General features: G+C 35.0%; 1 protein-coding gene across 1 annotated transcript in view; it reads right to left on the minus strand.

Moving 5' to 3' along the window:
- Positions 1 to 24,257, minus strand: part of LOC128998065 (nuclear pore complex protein Nup88-like) — a 41,111-nt gene that overhangs the window by 11,527 nt on the left and 5,327 nt on the right. The window contains exons 3-10 of the mRNA XM_054424040.1: positions 22,500 to 22,668; positions 20,179 to 20,276; positions 17,181 to 17,278; positions 14,117 to 14,355; positions 11,315 to 11,437; positions 9,896 to 9,975; positions 2,353 to 2,499; positions 284 to 449 (exon numbers count right to left, since the gene is read on the minus strand). Of these exons, the coding sequence (XP_054280015.1) occupies positions 284 to 449; positions 2,353 to 2,499; positions 9,896 to 9,975; positions 11,315 to 11,437; positions 14,117 to 14,355; positions 17,181 to 17,278; positions 20,179 to 20,276; positions 22,500 to 22,668 (1,120 nt within the window). The remainder of the gene's footprint in view (positions 1 to 283; positions 450 to 2,352; positions 2,500 to 9,895; positions 9,976 to 11,314; positions 11,438 to 14,116; positions 14,356 to 17,180; positions 17,279 to 20,178; positions 20,277 to 22,499; positions 22,669 to 24,257) is intronic.

The following is a 24,257-nucleotide window of genomic DNA, read 5'->3' on the forward strand; positions in this document are numbered from 1 at the left end:
ATATTTTGTAAATAGCTTCCTAACGTTTGAAAAAACAAATGGTGGCATATTGGAAATTATTAAACATCATTAAGTAATTAAGTGATTATTTTGAGGAAAGCCTCGGCAGGTATTTGTCCCAGTTCCCTTTGGCCAAAATCTAGTAACCCTAATCATGATGAGACATGCATAGCCGCTCAACAAACGGAAGCGTAACAGATCATCGCGTAATCAAAGAGCCAGCCCAAAATAAGATATTAAAAGTTCTACTTCACTGACTTACCAAACTCATCACTATATTTACCTGTGCCACTGTAAAACTGTTCCGACTTTCAAACAAAGCTTGAGTTCGAGCAAAATCGATTTCAAGCTTACGGGTTTTCTCATTCAGCGCTTGCAGCTCAGACTTCATTTTTTCCTCCGACAGTGATATTCCTGGTGCATTGATTCTTAGCCCAACCATTTCCAACCTAGAGATGAAAATAAAGTAATAGTGATGAAATAGTAAAGTAATAGCCTCCCAGAAAATATTGAGCTGAGTTTACAGCTGTGAAAAAATACATAAGTATGTGGTCAAAAAAAAGTTTTGTAATATTTGTTTTTTGTTTTTTGATTGAACAAGTATTAAAGAGTTCTGGAGGATTTCTGACAAAAGTGGCATATCTTTACAAAAATGCTTTTTTTTCAGCTTACAAATAATGAACACTCGTTGTACATGTACATACAACACGTTTGTTAAAATACTACTCTCTCTCGTTTTCCAAAATTCGAAGGCTTTCCAAGAATTCACAGGAGAAGGATTACTATACAGTAGACTCCCTCTTATCCGGACACCTCGGGACCGAGGCCAGTCGGGATTACGGTTTTTGCGGTTAAATCGACGTCCCCGAAAATTCGTTAAAACAGATCGTTTGGATCCATACTGTATAAGCCAATAATGATTATTACGTATTTTGACACGCGATCACTGGTCTCAAATATTTCCCACGAGAACAGTCGTTTCAGTACAACCCACTTACTGCCGATCTAGTCCGGTTAAACCGATGTCCGGTTAAAAGGTGCCCGGATAAGAGGGAGTCTACTGTAATCAGATTCGGAGAGTTGTTCAAAGTACATTTTGGAATTCATCATTGATATAATATGAGGCAGTTTTACCTAAAATTCATTTGTAACAATACAAAAGGCACTAATAAAGAGAGTTGCAAGTTCCGGGGGTAGCTTTAACATTTAATTAAGTCTAGAGGCACATCTTTTCCTATATGCTTCTTGGGCTCAAAACACAAGTTTTTTTCAACTTTATTCATAATATATGTGACAGGTGGCCGAATGAAACAACGAAAATGCACTACGAATAAATGATTTATTTACTTATGATAAAAACAGTAGTAAAGTATTTAGCTATCGACTTGCTGTAGGAAAGATGAGAGATTAGTCTACGTTTAGTTTACAAACACGATACTTATTAATAGTTGCCAATACTAGCTGACGATTAAAAAGAAATACAATTTGGATATGAGTCGCTTAGATTCACAAAGTTAAGTTACAGATTTTCATGTTAAAATACATTTTAGAAGAGTGAGGGAAAGGCGACAATTTAGATGACCGACTGAGCCGAATTTAGAATTTAGACTAACTCAACTGAGTGCGCGCTTCCCATAGCCCAGAGTTGGGCGTGGAGGGGAACCAGCCAATCACGTTGCGGCTATGCCGCGTGACGTCAGTGCAAGCCCTGGACGGTGCTGCTGCCTAACGATTCATCAGGGCATTAGGCAAACTATAGTTGCGCATTAACTGATTTCATCGAGCGACTTGCTGAGCTGTATCAGCAAATTCCAGCCATGCGCGTTACACTTTCCGAGAACGTTGGCCTGACCCAGCGCTGAGCCACGCTGACGGAATATTCCATGGTGAGGCAACTGGTTGACGCAAAAAGCTGGGAGGTTAACAGTCCAATATTACATACCCTCTTTTTATATTTGAAATAAAGCAAAGCTTCTGTGACGGTAAAGACAGGGTTTCCTGAGGGTGTAACCAAAACCTCCCCAACTGATATGTAATGGGTCTGGGAATTTTTGGGACCGTCACATATATTATAAGTTTTTTTTACTAAGAAGCAAATGGGAAGTCTACAATTTCCCACTGTGACAATGAAGATGTCCCTGTAATTGCCCAATTTTTTTATGAAGATTTTAAAAAGAAACAAAAGTTTCTTGACTTGAACAGGAAGAAAAGTCTAGTGCTATTCCCAATCCAAAAATCAAGAAGGGAATCCTTACCGTCCCACCCAACACTAAAAGTACAGTTCTGGACATACCTGCTATATACCAAAAATTGAATGCATCAAGAATACATAAAAGTAAAAAACAAACCAACCTTTTCTGCAACTCCATGTGCTTTTCATTAGTTTCCTCGTAACGTTCTGCTATTCTTTCCGCATTCTGTTGAAGTTCTTCTCTTTCAGCCATTAGAATATCAATTTGTTTCAGCTGGTAACCAAACTCAATTGCATTATCACGTTTTCTGAAAATCATAAAACCATATTCAAGCCTTAAACCATAAAAATAAAGTAAATTAGCGATTGAATTCAAACACACAATATTTTTTGATAAAATAAACATTTAATTTGCATGTAATTAAATTTAACATGTTCTCTCAAGAGAAATTTCAACATAAAAAATCCTAAAATTCTCGATTTTAACAAAAAATACTTTTTCTTTTTATGGTAGGATTTCAACAGAACAGTGACTTTTGGTAGTATTATATTTATTTGCATGAAACACTAAAAATAAAAATATTACGGTGTTTGATGAAAAAGTAGGTTTGACCACAATGGAATTAGTGACAGCAAATTATACAATTTCGGTCGGTATCAAACAACCTGTCATTTTAAGACACAGACAGGTACATCAGGGTCCTTCTCTGCAAAGCTGTTCCACAACTTCTTGCCAGATGCTTGGATAGCTACAAGAATATCTACCAACTACTGACAAGCAAATGAGCTGCCAGGGCATACGTTTTCCACGTAGCAAACGTAGGGACGCCAGGGGGTAGCCTACGTTTTCTAGAAGCCATGACTCCAAGAGAAGTCAACTTTCATGAGAAGTGGAGAAGAGTGTAACCTCACAGCCAAACAGACTTTGAATTATTGTACGAGCAGCATTTTTAACAACATCGCTAAGAAACATCGTTGGTTAACATTGATCAAACATCCTCTTAGAGTAGCCCTAGACTTTCTTTCTTCCTTGCAGTACAGACATCAGAGACCATTGTAGTTAGCTGCTGTGATTTTCTACTATTTGATTGAGGCAGTTGCTTTCCTGTTTACACCAACTCAGGGCACTTTCCTTCATCAAATATCAATCAAAAGGTATGTCTAGACCAATCTGTGGGGTTACAGTTACAGGGTGAGGTACTTTGTACCATCAGACAGCAGAGTAACAACTAAAGCACTTATTTTACACAGTGATCAGGTAAATATAGTATTAAATATCAAAAACTGAATGTGAAAACAGACGTGGATTATCTTCTCTGGACACCAGGAAATTTAAGGTGATAAGGAAGCAGACAGGCTTGGATGAAGATGGATCCAGCTTTTGAGTATGGGGAAGTGAAAGATCAACTTGTTTAACTCTTCCTGATTGTTGACAAGTCAAGAAGCGTCTTATTTACTGCGATCAAAGAAGACAATAAACAATAGACAATATTTCTTTATTTACATAATTCAAAGAGAATAGTAATGATTCAACAAATTTTTGATGGTTAACTTAAAACTATTTTCAACATTTGTAGGATTGAGGGGAAGATCCACTGGTGCTGTTTTTTTCAGGAATCCGGCTTATGAGTAAAATGGTTTGTCCTTTAGCCATGATGTTAATTTGTTCTTGAAGTGTGGCAGTGGTAGTGTCTTGAGCTGCTCAGGTAGATGATTTTTGGTAGGTGATTTAGGTAGGTGATGATTTTATTTGATTGGTTGATTTTGGTGAGTCGTTGGCTCAGTCGGTAGCGTCGCGGACTTCGGGCCCAAGGCAGTAGTGTCGTGGGTTCGGATCCTGGTCACTGCCACTAACTTTTATCAGTACAGTTCACCTTTGTACTGTACCGGCTCACCCCTTGCTTTGCTGGATACGTTCCACGCACAGATCTGTAGTCTATGTGGACGGGCAAATGCAAGGTTAAAAGAGGCCGCCAACCTCTAAAAAAAAAAAAAAAATTTTAATACAAAGCTCCTCTGTACGCTGGTTTCCTTTTAAATAGGCTGAGATGATGTCATGGCAAGGCAAAGTTTGGCAAATGAGGTTTGAAGAAGCAGTGCTATCAGTAAGCTTAGAAAGAATAATCTTGGGATTGTGACAAGCCTTTGAATTGGACATTGCGGACTTAAGCAATTCTTCTGATACTGAAAATAATAGAGGAACATGTATGTTCTACCAGGAGTGAGAGGAAACTCTGCAGTCTGCACCTATTTGCCAAAAGTGAAGTGGTTGAACCCAAAAAGAACTGAATGTTTTGATATGAATGAAGGTATGAAAGGTTCTGGACATACAGTAGACCCCCTCTTAACCGACCTCGTATTAACCGATAATCGGATTATCCGCCTTCGATCGTAAAATGATATAGTTTGTTTTAACCAAACTTGATTTGAGAGCAGCTCGGTTTAACCGCCGCTTTCTAGGAATCTCGGCATTTCCGCTCCCACACTGGGCGATGAGAACTGAACCATACGCTTATCTCCACAGGATATGACTAACAATAAGCTATTTTGTGTTGATCACAAAAAATATAGCATAGCCTATTGTCAGTTTGTCATCATCGTTCGTAGCTCGAGCACATCTGATCTGATTTGTTATCTGTGCGGCAAATTTATAACATTATAAAGTGCGTTACGATTTTGAGAACTGATTATCTTATTGTTGGAGTAAACAAACAACGCAACTTGTAAGGAAGGCAGGGAAAGGGGGTTAACAACTCCAAGGTCAAGATAGCTTTTGTGCCTGGAGCCTCCAGTGAGAGGCTATAAATAAACGTCCTGTTTTGTAACAAAATGGTCGCTTGTATCTTTACTGTACTGTAAAGGTTACTGTAAAGGTTCGTAAGGTGTAAAGGTTAGGTTGTACTGTTAAGGTTCTGTACTGTATTACGATGTATTTTGAAAACATCAATTAATACATTACAGTATTAAAGTTATTAAAATAGGAATTTTATTTCGGGAAATTTTCGGGAAATTTTAAATCTCGTTACACGAGACGAGATTTCTTTTTGGCCGAGATTTTTATCGAGACGAGAATAAAAAAAAAAAAAAAAATTAAAAATTAAAAATGCCTGCAGAAAGTCAATGCAATACCCGCAATACAGGAGCGTGTTGTAGTTGCGTTTCCTTTGCGAAGGCGTTCTTATTTAATTAATTCTTTAAATGTAAATATTACTTTAATTATTTAAACAATACTACTTTAATAACATTTGAGAAGTTTTGTTAAGTGTAAGCAGTGTGAGGAATGTTTTATTACTATAAAAAGTCAAAACAAGTAACTATTTTATAAAAATTAATATTGCTTTTATTTTATGATTTATTTTATTTTAGGATAAGTTGAACTCTATTCTAACTGATATCACTATGTTTTCTAATCGTAGGCATTTTTAATAAGTTAGGCGTCATTAATAAAAAAATGTTACTGTATGCTGATGTTTTTTAATAAAATCTCCCGTCTCGATCTCGTCTCGAAATTTTATGAGAAATAAAAAATCTCGTCTCGTCTCGTCTCGAACTAAAAATCCAATCTCGTCCATCCCTACTTCAAAATAATGATTATATAATTCCAAATGAATAGCACTTCATTATGTTATGATTTTAGGGATTGCCCGTTTTATCCGACCTTTTGAGTTATCCGACCTAGGTCCGGTCCCATTAGGGTCGGTTAAGAGGGGGTTTACTGTATACCCAACATAGGATATCCAGCTGGGAATCTTCATCAAGAGATTTGGACTGATCTGATGTTGAAGCGGGGGCACAATAAGATATAGGTATCAGTCCTTGTTATCATTTTCAAACCGGCCGCAGCATGGTCAAATAAGATGAGCAGTGGAATCTGGAGTGTAAGAAGGGTTAGCAGGAGCTGTAAAATTATCTTGGAACTGTTGTATATGTTACAAATTTTCATTAAACTCAAAAACTAGATTTAAACTTGTGTAACAATCTAAGTGATAGGCTTCCACAGTCACGGCTGATTGTCAAATCTAGGTCTCCAGGTGATGACGGTGTCTTTGAAAGAGTAAAACTTGAGGCCAATGTTTTGGATGCTTAGCAGCTAAGCTATGCATCTTTGGGTTATATTCCAGGAAGGTCTGAACCTTACAGCATTACAGAACATTCAAAAAGATTCCAAATACGTTCCCCAACCCACCCCAATATAATCTATGACGCTTGACCCTCTTCAGTTGAATAGTAGTTTGCCCCAAAGATGGATAGCTGTTACACATCTAAAATGTTGGCCTATAGTCTTACTCTTTTAAAGATACCTTGATTCTACTGAACACAATCCCGCTTGCAGGCATAAGATCTTCACAGTACAGTAGACTCTCTTAATCGACCTCGCATTAACCGATAATCGGGTTATCCGCCCACACTCGTAAAATATTACAGTTTGTGTTAACCATTCTATTTTTGAGAACAGTTGGGTTTAACCACCACTTTCTAGGAATCTCACCATTTCCACTTCCACGCTCAGTGATGGTAACAATATGCGTAACCCTACAGAATGTTATATATATGCCATAAATAAACATCCTGTTTTGTAACAAATTGGTTGCTTCTTTCTTGAATTTTGACAGTTAGTTCTTTTATGATGCATTTAAAAGGCATCAATTAATAGTATACTAATAGTTATTAGAATACAAATTTGTATTGACTCTTGCCTAGGACTATATTCCACTGAAATTATTTGACTTTGCTGTGTTTTGGGTTTATTTCTGACTTTTATATCATCAATACAGTAGTGTCTCTATAATCCGGCCGTTCAATACACAGTCCAGTAATCCAGCACTGTGTTTCCAGCGATGAGTCAGTATATTTTCATATCTAAAGTTGAAAGCCCGAGTGTCCACATTCCACAACAGTACACAACACACTGATACACTGACATCTGCTACGGGTAGTTGCGTACAGTGTGTGGTGTGTGAGTTGAGTGAAGGCAGTGTTGTGAGTACAGTACATACTATACAATCAAGCAGTTTGATGTCGGGAAAACGTAAGCATGTTATGCTGACATTAGATAAAAAGTATACGATTTTAAAACGGAAAAGGGTGAAAAGTTGGCTCATCTAAGGTCTATATAATATAAATATAGGTTGGTCTAAGGAATATAATATCGGGCATGCAACCATACACTACATAAAGAAAAATGAAAAGGGACGACTTCCGTGCAAGGGACAGATGGCTAGATAAATTCAAACGGCGCTTTGGAATTTGATTGCTAAATTTAACTGGACAAAGGCTTTCATGTGATGTAGAGGCTGCAGAGCCTTTTGTTGAAAGATTTAAAGAAATCGTGGATGAAATGAATTTAGGCCCAGATCAGATCTACAATGCTGTCGAGAGTGGTCTGTTCTGGCGTCTTTTGCCGAAACAAACATTTTTTCATAGAGAGGAAGCTAGCGCCCCAGGTTGCAAGTTGGCCAAAGAGTGAGTAACTTTTATGCCGTGTTGTATTGTAATGCTAGTGGCACGCATAAATTAGAATTGCTTGTCATTGGTAAAGCCAAGGGCTTAAAAAAACACACAGTTGCCGGTTTCATACACAAATTTGACAAAGGGATGGATGACCAAAACTCTTTTTTCGGAATGGTTTCATAAAGCTCTTGTCCCATGAGTAAAAAGGTTTTTGAAAACACAGAAATTGCCTAATAAAACCCTTTTGTTGCTTGATAATTGTCCTGGACATCCAGACCAGGATGAGTTAAAAAGTAAGGATGGAAAATTATTGCTTTATTTTTTCCCCTGATGTAACTCATTGACCAAAATGTGATCCAAACTATAAAAAACAAATAAAAAACCCTGTTGTACAGTGTTTTATCAAAAGAGGGGAGTGTTGTTACAGCTTTGAAGGAAACCAACCAGAAAGATGTTGTTTTTAATCTTGCAAGGGCATGGGAAAAACTTGCAACAAAAACAATTGTTTGTTCATGGGCCAAGTTGTGGTCTTCTCTGGATTTATTAGACGATAAAAAAAAATCAAATCCTCAATCAAAAGGCAGTGAAAACAGACGCTGAGCTGAACGACTTGAGAGAAGCAATAACCGAACAATTAGTAGACAAACCAGATGACATTAGCTTAGAAGGAGCAGACGACGAGCAGTGTCAAATCATGACAGGGGATGAGATCATCGAAGATGTTCTATACAGCAGTGACGTGGAGGGGGGTATGAGGAGGGCGGAGCTAGTACATTGTACGCCGACATGACAGCTTCATACACAGTCAACACGGATTCGGCGCTCTGTGCCAACGCAATATTGTGGATATTTATAGGCATGCACTGTGGATGCGATACTCCCTGGTGTGGATTAACGTCCGCACGGATGAGTACTACGACTGTCCGCAGTACTATCCTGATAATTAGACCAATTTGTAATTACCAAGGCAAAAATGTGGTTCGGATTCCACTATAAACTGTAGGTCCCTTAGTTGCCATTAGCTGTATGGGCTATTAATTAACAGCTGTGTCTAAGGAATGTCGGCCTTAGTCACTAACAAGACTACAAGATCGTGCCACTCATCCTACACTCATCTCCATTCATACTTGGCTTAAAATAACTACTTTGTATGGTCGCCATTTCATAGAACAGTATTAACAGTAATAACTTGGGTATGAAGTTTTTTAATAATCTACCAACAAACATTAAAAGCCAAATCTGTTTAAAGAGTTTTAAGAATAAAGTTATCTTTTAAACCAAGTATTTTACTCTGTAAGTGACTTTTTACAAAATTAAGCAGCATTGTTATATGTAATTGTTGTTTTAGAGTCAGACAAAAATGTTCTGTAACTTAATTGTATTTTTAGGTTTATATTGAATTGACAATGTCACCAGTTTAATAGCTTTGCTATGTACAAATGTTTTTATGTGACAATAAAGTGAATTTGAATTTGAAATTTGGGTGGAAGAAAACAGTGCTTCGGCTTGCGATATTATGACACTTAAGAGACTCCAGGAAAATGTTTTAAAACTTTCTTTTAATCCAAAGGAAGCAGAAAAGCATTACAAACTATTTTGCTGTTGTTTAAGTAGGCCATACATGTAATGTGTGCAGTAGGCCTACAGTATTGTAATTTTCATTTTGTACACATACAGTATTTAGTGATTATCTTTGTTCATTGATTGAAATTGTATTGTACTGTAGTTTGCTGTTTCATATTGCTGTTTCTTTTTCATAATACAATAAACAAAATTTCATTAGGCCTATATTGTATAGACATTTAAATGATTGTTATCATAGTTTTTGTAAGCAATAAAAATGTGGTTTATTGTCAAACTATGTACTTCATTTTTTTATGTATTTTCACTAATCCGGCATTTTCTATAATCTGGCCCTACTAATAGCATATATACACTAATATAGGGCTGGATTAACGAGATCCTACTGTACTAAAAAAAGGAGACAAGTGTGGTTATTTGTTTAATAATGCATTCACGACTTCAGAATAATGATTATATAATTCCAAACGGATAGCACTTTACTATATTTTAAGATTTTTTAGGGATTGCCCATTTTAACCGACCTTTTGAGTAATTAATTTAGTAACCCGTTAGGGTCGGTTAAGGGGGTGTCTACTGTAAAATGTTGATCTACAGACAAAATATAAATGTTTATATACTGTACTTAATATTAATTATAAGATTATATTTTAGTTTTCAAATGTGTCTTACTTGGCATCGATGAGCTCGGCGACAACTTTGAGTTTTATCAGACGATCCTCTTTGAGGTTGCTTATATATTTCCTTAGGAACTGAAATCAAATCATCAAAGTCCAATTAGTGATGTAGCAACGAAACTATTAAATACTTTTCAAAACAGATGTGAACATACTCTTACTGCTGTTTATTGTTATTGTATGAACATTTTTCAAAGCAATGTGTATAATTTTCTTTTTTGCCAGGTTAAATGTAAGAAATGTCCATGTGGCTCCAAATTAGCAAAATAAGAACTTTAATATACCAAATTTTTCATTTAATATAACCAATCTGGAAAAGGACTTATAAAGTAAATTGCATACTCTAATCTTTTTTGTGATATTTGTGCTAATATACAAATATAAAAACAAACCATTTAATAATTATAATTTAAAACTTAAAAGTAAACCATTTAAAACCAAAAAACCATTAAAGGTAAACCATTTATAATGAAAAAGTATCTACTGCTATAAAGTATTTGAATTTCTACATCAAGTGTATGGTAGCAGTTACGTTACGAACCTTAAATATAATTGACAATATCCATGGCTAAATAGCCTATGTCAATTCTTTAAAATTGAATAAAGAAGCTTAAGCTATTTTCAGAAACATCGGTGCTAATTGGCTGCTCCTTAATCCAAGTTAGAGCTATTTTGCCAGAGTGGTATAGTACAATCAATCAATTCAATCGATCTGTGTATCATACCACAGTAACATCATTCGTTCAAAGCCTTTCCCTACTTCAAATACTGTTCTAATCAAATCTAGCATGTAGCTAAATCCAAGCAAAACCATCTTAAAACAGCTAACTTCTTTTAAGAGATGTTCTTGCCAACTACTACTGATGTTGGCAAGAAGATAAACAACTAGTTTCAGCCGATGAACATTGTTAAGGTGGTGCAATTGAAAGAGCGGCCCACGGCTTGACCTACAAAAATTTTGCCGTCATGGCTGCCACCCCTCTCTCTGAGTGGAGTGGCAAGAGTAGTTGCGGAAACGTGCTTAATCCACCAAACATATCATTCTCTTCATGGCTTATCCTACAAAGATTTTGATGTCCCGGCCACCCCTCTCTCCAAGGGGAGTGGGGACAAGGGCTTTAAATGTTTGAGCCTTGTCGCCTGTGATTTATGTCCGTTCCCACAAAGTTATTAGCAATATGTTTTTAGTCAGATTTGTACATAGTATGCCATGGAAGTACATTTCTGCTTTGAACAGTCAAACTAACTTATTAAAATGGAACTATCTTGACTCTGGTGATAGAAGTACATAAAATAACACTAGTCCCATGTCAGCCTGGATTCATAATTCCCCATGTCTGTTAGTGTTTATACAAAAATAACTAGAGCCTGGGTAATCCAAAATATCATGAAGATCAAATAAAAATGATTGAACCTGAAGAGTTTCTTCCGGTGAAGCATTTCTCAGTGCGTCTCCTACTTTGATCACGGGTGGCTTGGAGCTTTGGTTGCCGAGGAGATATTTGCTCACAACTGCAGAGAATTCCGTTTTAGGACCCTGAACCAATATTAAACATTAGTACATATACAATTTAAAAACAGCCACTTTTTTATGTTTCATCAGGTACATGACATTTTGATCAATGTATTTCATGAATAAGATTATAAAGTTCTCAACAAGTTTAAAATGTATATATTAGTGTTCTATGACAAACAGGATTTTATTTTGTTATAGGGTTATTAACATATAACATAAATCATATTTGATTTCATGACACTGACACAGAAGGGTGCGTATTTTAAGGTGAAAGCCAGCTTTTTACTGACTACTGTCAGCAGTTTCTACAGTTAAAATCGTTTATTGAAAGACGATCAATCAAGGGAAATTGGGCCAGTTTTCAACTGTAAAAAAGCTTCTGTGTCTTTTCTCATGATTGAACTAGTAGAATAATTAATTCAGTCAAATTTTGTGCAACATTATGATTTAAATGAAAACTTTCTATTATGAATACTAGTTTATTTTCTAAATCCTTATAAAATTTCCTAGAATACTGAAGCAACCAAAAAGATATGTCAATGATGCTAATTTTCTTTCAGTATCAGCTCAAATTTGTCTTTAGTTGATATGTTCCTTGTACATGCTAAATGCCAAAGTGGATTATCATGGAAGTCTAAGTTGAGTTATGAAACTTATAAAAGCAACTGGCTTTTCTCAGGATCAAACCGGCATCCGGCAAACATCTGTTAAGAGGCAAGCACTATAATCACTGCATATGGCAGTGGTTGTGACAATGTCCGTCATCATAGCCTACTCTAATACAAGGCTGCACTCAACAATGTGGCAACGCTGCAATCCCCTCCACCCAACGGCCTACTCACCACAGTTACTCCACAATAGCTAACTTACATAATCAGCTACACACTCTGCCCTATTGACGTTACGCTATGACTATTTGACGCCCATTGATGTACAAACTCTTCAAATGTAAGGTTTACACATTGACAATCACACCATAAAAACGTTTATGAATGTTAATCCTGTTTTGACTTTTTAACACAATGTCAATAACAAATATGTAAACCAGCGGTTCCCAAACTTTTGGTCTGGTGACCCCCCACCACCTAAAATTTTTTCTCACGACCCGCTAATAAAATAATATTATTAGGCTATGATTATTTATTATTATAATCATGCACATTGAGAAACACAAACACACAACTAAATGGAAATCGTTAGGACCACATTATTAAAAATACAATTTCTAGTTCAAAACACTTAATTTTAGAACTGAAGTTTGGACTTATTATAGAAGAGACTTTATCTCGATTGAATGTTGACAGATACTTGGGCATTTTCCAAACATATCCCTTTTCTGTATTTAATTTTAAAGAGGATTCCCTCTCACAAAACTAAGTTTTTAACGACTCAGCTCTTTTGGATATTGAACTGATACAATTTATTTTTATTGGTGCTCCTCTCCACGTGTTTTTAAACATTAACTACAATTCATAAAACATTTTTTTTTACTCTTTAGCTAAAAATTGAAAGATGAATAAATATGTCATAAAATATGTTCAATTTTCTTTGGCTTTCAGTAAAACTGGAGACTTCGTAAGTTTTGGGGTCCAGTAAGCCTACTAATATACATGTAGCCTACTTCTGGTCAGGCTCAAAATAAACAATCCGATATCTAGTATTTACAACAGTTAAAGATAATTGAAGAATCTGTCATGATAGCCATAACTTTTTTCATGAACAATTCCTAAACAAATCTTTAAATTCCAATTACTGAAACTTCGTTGTAAATTAAACTTTAGCAGAAATGTATAACATAAGGTTAATTTAACTAAGCCTTCCTGTCAGTTCAACAACATTAACTCAAGTTTAAAAAACTTAGGAGTATAAAAGTATGTTTCATACATTTACAAGTTATTTCTTTAGTAAGTTTGTATACCGAATGTTTCATATCTATCACAAATCCATATTAAATTTTTTCATTTTTTATGATTGCGGCACTAACGTGATCATCTCCAACGATCACGGTAACATCACAGTAACAAACACATTCACAGTAGGCTAATGAATAATGAATCATCGTCTGCATTTGTAGTAACACCACGATAATCTACACGTCGGTAAAGAATCAACCAAAAACAAAGGGGTCACATACCCCCTTGTTCACGGGTTAAATGAATACACCAAAATATCACGATATTATATCATAATATTGTATAAATACAAACAAAACATGTAAAATTTTACATTTTACAATTTTTAATTTTTTTTTAATTAGCATTTTAAAATTGCTAGTGTAAAGCTAAAACATGTCAATCACATTAAACCATGGATATTCTGAAAAATTTTAATGCACACTGTACGTACAGCCCTAACCTTCTTACCAGCTTTGTACTATTCTGATGAATAGCAGACCGTTCCAGTAGTCCAGAGTCCCGTTAAAAAAAATTTAATTAAGGTTTCATCGCGACCCACCAAAATTGCTCCCCTGACCAACTGGCGTGTTGCGACCCATAGTTTGGGAACCCCTGGTGGAAACATTCACAGTGTGCAGACCCTACATATGAATTAGTGCTACAGCTGATTTGGTAGGCTGGGACTGCGGTGTTGCTACATTTGCCTAACTGCCTTGTATTAGAGGAGGCTCTGCTATTAACTTTGTTCAATGACAAATGATTGTAATTCCTATTTCAAAACTTAATAAACAATGATATAGGCTACCTTGACACTTGTCACAAATTTGTTGAGATAGTCGGTGGCAGGAGGGAAGAGGGAGTCAACCTCATGAATGAAGGGTTGGCCGTCAGCTGGTAATATCAACAGCTGGGACTTTGTAACTTTCACAGGCAACACACCTACTCCAAACAGGCTTCGGGAAACCTGCATCCCACCCACTTGTGTGTCCACCAGCTGTCTTACGATACTGTCCGTCTCTCTTATTGCCGTCGTCACCTTCTCCGCTAAACAATGAAATATGCAAGGGTTCTGATAGTTCATTTGCTTATTTTTAAAGTAAAAAAAAAAAAAATAATAATAGTCCTTAGACCTCTACGATAATGATTGACAGTCATACCAATCAGTGTATTGTATTGATAATTAAGGTGACCTATTGGGTTTAGGTCACTAAGCCAAGCAGTAAACAATGCAAGTAAAAATTGAATAAGTTAAACATCTACAATACCCTAAGCAATATGGGAGTGCTCTTGAACGCTAGGTAAAATAATATGTTCAGGGGAACGCCAATATTGCCCAAGGGAACGGCAACAGTATTAAAAACTTGAAATATTCACTGACCTTGATAAACATTTATTTAAACAAACAAGCTAACTAATAATTTAATGTTTTATTTTTGACATGTTATGCTTATGATTTTACGAGGTTTATTTTCATAAAAAGAAATACCCTGGGTATCCTCTCATATGCTGAAGATAATGTATGTGAATTGCAAATTAAAGAGGTTAGTATTGTATTTCATAATAATGATGCTAGTTTGAGAAAATCTTCCAAAGAAGAAAAGAACACTCTGTGTACAACAAAACCCCGATTGACTGAAAAACCGGGAGTGAGGCTGTTCCAGATAACCTAAATTTTTAGTTCTCTCTAATCTGAAAATTTTATTTGATTTTAGTATATGATTTGTTTTTTCATCTGCCCATTATAATCCGCTGGCCCGCATCACAGTGTACAATTCCTTTTCCTAATTAACCAAATAATTTGATGTTTTTATTATAGTTTTTGTTAACCCAGGTTTTGGTTAGATGTGGTGCAGTTGAAAGGGATTTTACTGTATTAGTGAGTAATAGGCCTAAAAAGCTAAGTTACTATGCACTATTCTTAGTGGTTCAAGGTGTCCCTCTAATCAGGAGACATCATTTTACAAAGAAGGCTCAATTTCAGACTCTGGTTTATACCTGTAAGTGCTCTTACGAAAGAGGTCCACCTGATGAACAGTAAACAGTTTTAATGAAAGTTGACAGCTCAAGATAAATTTGTACAAATTGCAACTCTGATCAGGCAAAGTTTTTTCCACCGCTCCGTAACTATTTTCGATAACAGCTTATATCAAAGAAAGTAGTTGTTTCCCAAGCTCTAATTTAGAGTGAGGGAAAAACGATCAGCTGATTTTCCCTCGCTCTAAATTTACTTTCCCTCGTTCCCGATTACTTCTCCATTAACCCACTACACGAGCTAGTGTTTTGTTACTGATTATTTTTATGATTCAAATCAGCTGTTTTTATTGTTGGACAATCTAAATGTATACAGCAATAGGCATTATTTTTTATTGTTTTGCTGTGTTTTTAGCATAGGGCGTTTTTGTTTGAAATTGCTCAAAGTATGTCTAACATTCCTGATAATTTGATGAAAACAGCTTCAGGAATAACTAACCACCTTTCATCAGAGAAATCACGAGAAAGATAAGAGGAGGAATACAGAAAGTTCAGAAACTGGCACAAATGACAAAAGGTTTAGTCAGTTAAAGTAAGCGTTTTAATTAGTAGTTTTAGTTTTTTAAAGGATAAAAAGCAACTTGGCTTTGGAGTTATTTCGCCCCTTTCTAAAGGGGTCTTACATTTATGTGTTCTTTTAGTCCTCCTGGGACTTTTTATTCATGTGAGTTAGTTGTGTATCTTTCCTTTCTCCTATCAATTAGTAGTTTTAGCGTTTTAATGTAATAAGCTTAGTATTTATTAAAATATTTGTCTATAGCCGGTTTTTCCTAGGCGCGGAAGCGGAGCGTGGATAGAGGAAGGCGGAGAGCCGTCTCCTATTATCTTAGGTAATTTAATGTTTTCCTAGAAGCGGAACAGAACGCCATGTTAATCGATTTTCCGCTCTCCACGTTCCTCTCTCCGCGCTCCGCTTCCAGGCCTAGGAAAACCCAGATAAGAAATCTATAATCATGAAACCATATAAGTTGAGTTGTGAGGTGTATTTTAAATGATAAAGAGTGGTTAATACTTAAAGTAGCCTTTGTTATTCTGTATATGTGTATTTTTGGGTTGTGATCAAAAGTATCGTTCATAACTCTTTCTGAAAGCTTTTTTGCAACACTTGCTCTATTATTCCCCTCCTTGGCTTCACCTCGTACGTACTGAAAATTGAGTACACCCCGGAAAATGCTGCTTTCAGTCTACTTGTTAAAAAAACACTTCACTGCAGATTTATTTTATACGGTGGTACCGAACCAACCTAATATTAATGATTACAGGAAATCGTGTTAAAAAAGGAATTTGAATGATGAAGTTAAAATATGAATACAAACAAAACATGTAAAATTTTACTATAATATTCTGTTTCTTGCATAGCTATCAGTTCTTGGAAATTCTGATCTGAAAAAAAAAGGTAGAAGAGTTTAGTTGGTATCGTTGGGTATAATGAGAACTAAACACAATATTTTGATATTCCAAATACAGTTCTTGTTTGGTTTGGACTTTGAATGGTTCAGATGGCCACCTTTTTATGACTAATTTAAATTTACTTGAACACAACCACACCAGCGCCTTGTTCATGGCAAAAAAAAACAAAAAAAAAAACAAAACAATAAAAAACTAATACCTGTTCATCTATTGCTGTATTGATGATGTGGCTATATTGGTTTATTGCTTAGTAGATATATATCTGCAGTTTATTTTTGTATACACTTCTGATACATCTAACTCTTTTAGCTTTAAAAAAAAAAAAAAACTCTTTTAGCTTAGACAAGCCACCAACCCAAATGATCCGAATGGGAAGGCATCTTTAGCATTGAAAATGAATAAATTAAATTTAAATAGCAACAACTTACGACTGATTCCTCGACAATCCAGTCCCAACAATTGGTCGAGCACAGGAATCAATGGAATCATAACTGCATGGACACCAGCTGCATGCAACACGAAATACCTGTTACAATTACAACTTAGGTTAGGTTTAATATATACAGATTTGACACTAAATGTTTTAGAACCAAAACTACAGGAATATACGTCTCATTCCGATTCACAAATATGTATACATGAACTAAACAATTTGAAGTAAAAAAAATAAAAAAATAATTAAAGTAAATTGAGGTGTTTATTGTGCTCCTGTCGCGGTCAAGCAAGATACAGTAAAACTTAAATTACCCAAACCCAACCATCCAAATTGCCCAATAGCTTAACCGCTTAAAAAAGAATTTTCAAAACCTAAAACTACAGTCATAAGAATCGTCATTAAAGACGACAGAAGCTGTGATTGCGGAACATTCTTGAAAAACACCTGCCATCGTGTAACATCAAATTGTCTCCTCCAGTCATGGAAACATCACCATCGTCATCCCTCATTAAGGTAAAATCCTGAATATCTCCTACAGTCTTAAAAAAAAAAATACAACATCATCTTTCATGATCGCAGCAAAGTCTTGGATATCTTCCACAGTTGTGAATACATCATCATCGTCTCCCGCAGTCACAGAAACATTTACGTATTTCGATACCTGCTGCAAAAGTGGAATGTTTGAACCCGAAATCTTGAGGCAACCCGATCTGCCATCAGGATAGTAAAAGCTCGGCTTGACTCGGTTTATTTTCTATAAATTACAGTAAATTTTTCTAAATTCCAGTTATCTGTGTTTTTGATTATGGGAATATGGTTCTGTCCCATTTGATTTGGATAATTGGAGGTCTATTGTAGTTCAAACCAGAGACAGACGTGTTTATTACTTCAACCACTAATATTCTAGCTGATTTCCACCCCTATGGGACAATAAATTAGACTCATCTTAGTTGCACAGATCAATGCAAAGGAAAATTGGCACTCCTGACAAGTATGAATCCGTTATTACATATCTGTGGCAAGGTGGTCAACTCCATTGGAAGATTAAAGATGTGAATTCAGAAATAAGTTTAGATGCAGAAAATGTCAATAAGTGGCTTAGGAAGAAGGCCTAACTCACTTGCACGAGGCCGGCATTGAGTAATTATCACCTTAAATAGCAGTTATCATCTTAGAGCACAGAAACCTAATCACAGAACACAATTAATACTGGGGTGAGCGTCACTTTTCCTGGCGACTATGATAAGACTGATTGAAAACTAGTGTCCTAATGGTCCATCATCTGTTTATGATTCGATACATTAAGTCTTTTTACAGACTGCTTATAGTTAGATGAGCGGAGTGAGCGAAGCTCTTATACTACACTCCTACTTTTTTTACAAATACTCCTCCTGAACGGCTGAAGGGATCAGCACAAAATTTAGCACAGACATAGTAACCAACTATGGGAAGATAAAAATCTAAAATGGTACAAATCGGACGACAGGGCTTTTCCCTACGGGAAGTTTAACTTTTAGAAATTTTACATAGGCCTTATGGGTTAATTAGTTGCTATGACAGTATTTGCAAGAAAACAATAAAAAGGTAAACAAAAGTCGTAACTTATGCATATCAATAAATCATCTAAATTAGCACATTACAAAGTATAATAGAACATAAGAGAAGAACAATCGGATTGATACCGTAGAGCATTACTTGCTACAACATGAATAACCAATAAAGCTTATGAATCATTGACTTTGGATACTACAAGTAGACATTCCAATTACAAGAACCAGACATACCATTTACTTTGGATACTGCAAATAGGGATTCCATTTATTTGAACCAAATAAACAAAATAACAAATAATGTTAATGTTAATCATATATTTGTATACTGCAATTAGACATTGCATTTGACATAAACTAGATGCAGCATTGATACTGGAAGTATACATGCCATTTACAAGAAAAAGGTACAGCATTGACTTTGATACTGCATCCGATTTATGTGAACCAAATATACTATTGAATTTTGATAGGTACTGAAAGTAGACATTCCATTTACTTGAACCAAATGTGCCATTTACTTTAGATACTGCAAGAAGACATCTCGTTTATGTGAACCAAACGTGCCATTGACTTAAGATACTGCAAGAAGACATCCCATTATCTATGTGAAACATATCCATATGTACCATTTATTTTGGATTCTGCAAGGAGACATATTTCATTAATATTAACTAGATTAACCATTGACTTTGGATACTGTAAGTAGACATCCCATTTATATATAACAGACATAGCATTAACTTTAAATAAAGTATTTGATTAATATGATTGCTCCGTTCAATATTGCAAGCAGACAACTGCATTGTACACCTAGTTTATATTCTTTGTATAAACTTCTGCTTTGATTAAGATAAGCTGGCACTGCATAGACAGGATTTACTCATTTCTCATCATGAACTAAAAACCACAATGGAAGAGTTAATAGTGGCTTTACTGCCGATAGGTTTTAATGAACACTGAAATGAAATGAAATTAATGAAATGAAATGAAAATCGTCTTTATTCTTGAGCGTTTTTCATATTACAACAACATATGTTTTTCAAAACAACTCACGTCAACACAAATAATATAAAACAAAGGCAACTTTCAAATCTCAAGTTAGGCTAATTAAAAATTAAAATATGTTCTCCATTCCTTTTTATTTTACCATTCTTCAAGCCATTTGTTATATATTTTTTAAACGACTTTTCACTGTCCAACAACCCTGGCTCAGTCCTGGATGACAATATATTCCAGATTTTAGGGGCAAAATAAGCTAATAACACTGTAACCTCAACTGAATTTAAATCAGCTTTTTATAGTTGGTTGGTTTACCCAGTCAAATCACTATCTGACCTAGACTTGGTCATAAGGTGACCGGATATGAAAGGTTCTATAGTTGTATGTATAGCAATATGGGTTTTTTGTTATGTTTACAATAAAAAAGAATTTCCTTACCTGTAAACTGTTGTTTGATCTTTCAAAATTACATTTTGTCCGTGTCTTGGTATTTTTTCTTTTTCGAATATGTTGTACTGCTCAAAGACCCGCAAGTACTGGAAATTGTATTAATAGGGCTTAAAATATGTTTAAATAAAATGAAATTTAATTCAAGGCATATCAATACAAGAAATATTCAAGTCTTAGGAGTTTATAAGATATTTAAGAAAATCACTAAGATAATAATATATTTATATTCAATAAGATATTTTGAATTGAAAATTGAATTGAAAAATCCATGTTCTTTGAAAGATACTTGGTTTACTTTATTCAATAAGATACTTTTAAAAGATAGGTACTTTAATGAGTTACACCAATAAAAGAAGGTGTAATGTTTGGCTTAATGGAATAAAACACATTGAAACTAAATAAGTTTTCATTGTGTAAGGAGACTATCTCATTTGTTCTGTAGATAGATGGACTTAAAATGTAAAAATTTTTAGAATTATTAAGTTTCAGCACTATCTCATAGTTTAAACATTTTGGTTATTTGTGAGATTCAAACTGGGGGTCTTGAGGATCGAAGATCTATGGACCAACTATCAACCCATCTTTACCCTAAGTATCCACTTGTTTGACATCACAAGATTTGAAGAAAGTTATTGACATACTTTCCATCTAACAAACCTGGCAATTGATGTCAATGTCCCAGTCTTGTTGTTAATTGGGCCTCATCATCAATGTAATACATTGTGGTATGTCATAGATTCTTTAAAAGAATGTCACAATCACAATAATTAAAACTTGTCATGTTGATAAAATTATTAAAATGGAATGAAATTGGCAAAACTGATTAAAACTGTACAAGCTGGCCAGCACTGTCTTATCACTGCCACTGACTAAATAAGACTGACTGAATCATGATGTCTCTTCATCTCTCCAGTGCCACCTGTATATCAGTTTGTTTTGTTCTTCTTATTTTATTCTTCTATGATTTGTAACTTGGTAATATATGTATCAAAGATAATATATGATTAGAAAAAGTCTGATAATTTTAAATGTTACATGGGTTGAGTTTTTTAGCTTTGTAGGTGGTGAATTCTTCATTAACCCTCCATCGGTCACACCTAATCTTTTAGATACCACAACATGAAAAATTCCTGGCATTTTTGTGTTCCAGTCCCAAAACCTGTCGTGGCCACTGTGCTGCTTCTTCCCTTTCCCTTCACACCTCAGTATCGCTGTTTGCGTCGTCTCGTGCACACATGCCTTTTTTTGCTTTGTTGTATCTTATGGATACAGTGCCACCAGTCCCGTTTTTATTTTGTGATGTATTTCAAAATAAAAACTGTACCGGTCTCCTTTTTATGTGATAAAAGAGAGATATATCTAAACTAGATAATTCTATTAAATATAGAAATAAGTAAAACTATTTTTACCCAGCAAATAAAACGTTGAGTTAAATTTTACATACAGTGTGACGGGCATGGTCACACTGTATCTAATGGATACAGGAATGTGTATAGTCTGACAAATTTTGTTTACTAATTGGGAAATGCTTAGACGGTGTGCAATATCTATGTAATCTTTGGGTCAAGAGTTGTTATAAAAAGAAAAAGAAAAATTAGGGGGAAAATAGATATCTTAAAGTACTCAAAAAAATGTTTAAGGAAAATTGTATCTGAGAGATATAGTGCGACCGGTCGCTTAAAAATTAGGTGCGATCGATGGAGGGTTAACATAAAGCTTAAAACCTTTTGTTGTGCTGGTCAGCCTGTAGAGTTTTAATCAGTTTTATAAATTTGTTATTGCATTTTAACAATTTTATCGACATGGCAAGTTTCAATTATTGTGATTGTTACAGTTTTTTAAAGAATCTATTGACACACCACAATTAATACATTGATGATGTGGTTGTATACAAAATGGCCTGATGAAGATCTAACGAACGAAACTAGTCGTCATACCACCAACTGTGGTTGGATAAGTTAAACATTTTAATTTATCAAAAATATATTCCAACCAAGGGTCACAATGAATAATAATGAGTAAAGAGAGTTTAATTAAACTTTTTTCAAGTAAAATTGAAAGCAAATTGAAATCAAGCTTTTGGGTGACAAATTGAAAGATTGCCATTAAAAATATACATACTCTGGCACTGGATCTTTTTTTGTGAACTATAATAATTCTTATTGGTATGGTAAGCTTTCATTGATAACATATATGTGGAGGGGTATTTTTTAATCCCTTTCAATTTCCTTTGCAAAATATTTGGATTTATACTTAGCCTAGTAATATTTTAACCCAAATGGAACTCCCTTTTTCAAAGACCCCTGTACCTGATTTCTTCCTTCTCTCAGTAACACACAATGGCTGACCAGTCCAGTTGAGTTAGCTATGACGACGACTGGAGGTGAACTCCGCAAGACCATGATACTGAGACTTGGCGAGTTTGGTGCAACCGACGACTGGCTTTTCTTTTCCATCTCAAATCGCATTGGCTCTTCACTGGAACATGATAATAATGTTAATTGTATATTTATTTACATTAGCAATTCGGATCCCTAACTGTAATATTGCACTATTTTTTATGTAATCAAATTACAACACTCATTAGCTATAGTGTCATCAAATATACTATATGAACTGTCAAAAGGGTAAATTTGATAAAAAATTTAATTGTTTGCTTTAGAAAATTTATGTTAATTCACTGGGAACTAGAACTTATTTTCAAAAGATCTATATTTTTCTAATATGTTTTGTATGGGTGGAACAGTTTAAAGAAGATTGAAACACATCAAGTTGATACATTGTAACAAATATGCTTAACTAAAGCTGGGTTTTCACGGAACGCAAAGAGCAGAGTGCGGAGCGAATTTCCGCTAGTACAGTGGCAGTCCGCTCCACTTCTAGAAGAAGAGTACTGGCGTTATTTGATTAGTTTGAAAATGTTAACCCAGGTCTCCAGAACTAAATATTTAAGTTCTGGCTGTATCCTATTGTACTACTGTTCTTTTCCAAATTTTTGTCGAAGACAAGTAAATGTTTTGAAAATAAACAGTCCTGACTCTTAGGGCACAGCTATATTCTGGGAACCATACCAGTCCTTCATGCACAAAGGCTAAAACTTTTGCAAACTAATCTGAATATGTAGCTATGCTACTCTAGTTTCTGTTACCTAAACACTAGCAAAACATTTTAGCCAAACCAAAGCTAACCTAAAGAAAAGTATGTGAAAACTCTAAAACTCAATTTTGCAAACTGACTGATCATTAGCTATTGACAACTGTTATAACTCTATCTACACTAAGAAATGTTACATAGATTTATATAATACTCTGATGCCAGATAACAATACAAAATGTACACAATGTATTGCTCTAAATCAAGTACAAAGCAAAACAAAGCTTATATGAAGACAACAAAACAGATTATACCTAACAAAAAATGATAAACTAAAAGTGCCTATATCAGTGTATACACAGAGAAGTAAGGTACAGAGGAATCCTGCTTACGAGATGATCATGCGCTTCCAGCTCTAGTATGTTGTGCCAGAGATATGCTTGTGACAAGTAAGGAAGAGTCCAAGTGGTAAGCATTACGCGGAATTCCTATTGCACAGGGTCTTCCACCATTGTGAGCGTTGTAGTACATTTGAGGACATTGATAGACTTTGCCTTGGACACCAGCAACTAGTGCTAGACAACACTTAAGTATACCATTGAATGTTTCCTCTGTACATTACTTCTCAGTGGTATATTAATAACCATACTGCTCACTACAACCAAAACTTTAAAGGCTGCTTTGGCCTAAGGCCCGTCAAAAAGTCAATCCAAAACAGGACTTTAAAGTGTAACCAATTGCATTAATAATTCATGAATCTGCACACTAGTTCTCTAGTTAGCACCTAAAAACTAATTTTCTCTACAGTTTAAATTTAAGATTATATAAGAAGTAGTAGTCTAACATTGATTCATTTATCTTTTTTCTCTTTTCTCTTTTTGGTTTGTTCTTAATCACATGTTCCAATGGAAAACTGCAATTTTGTTTACATTTATGTTTTTTAATACATTAATTAAGCAACTTCTTTTTGAACT

Source organism: Macrosteles quadrilineatus, unplaced genomic scaffold (genome assembly GCF_028750875.1).
Source record: "Macrosteles quadrilineatus isolate MER2022 unplaced genomic scaffold, UCM_ALF_1.0 Scaffold_7__1_contigs__length_78375512, whole genome shotgun sequence".
In the NCBI taxonomy this organism is placed as follows: domain Eukaryota; kingdom Metazoa; phylum Arthropoda; class Insecta; order Hemiptera; family Cicadellidae; genus Macrosteles; species Macrosteles quadrilineatus.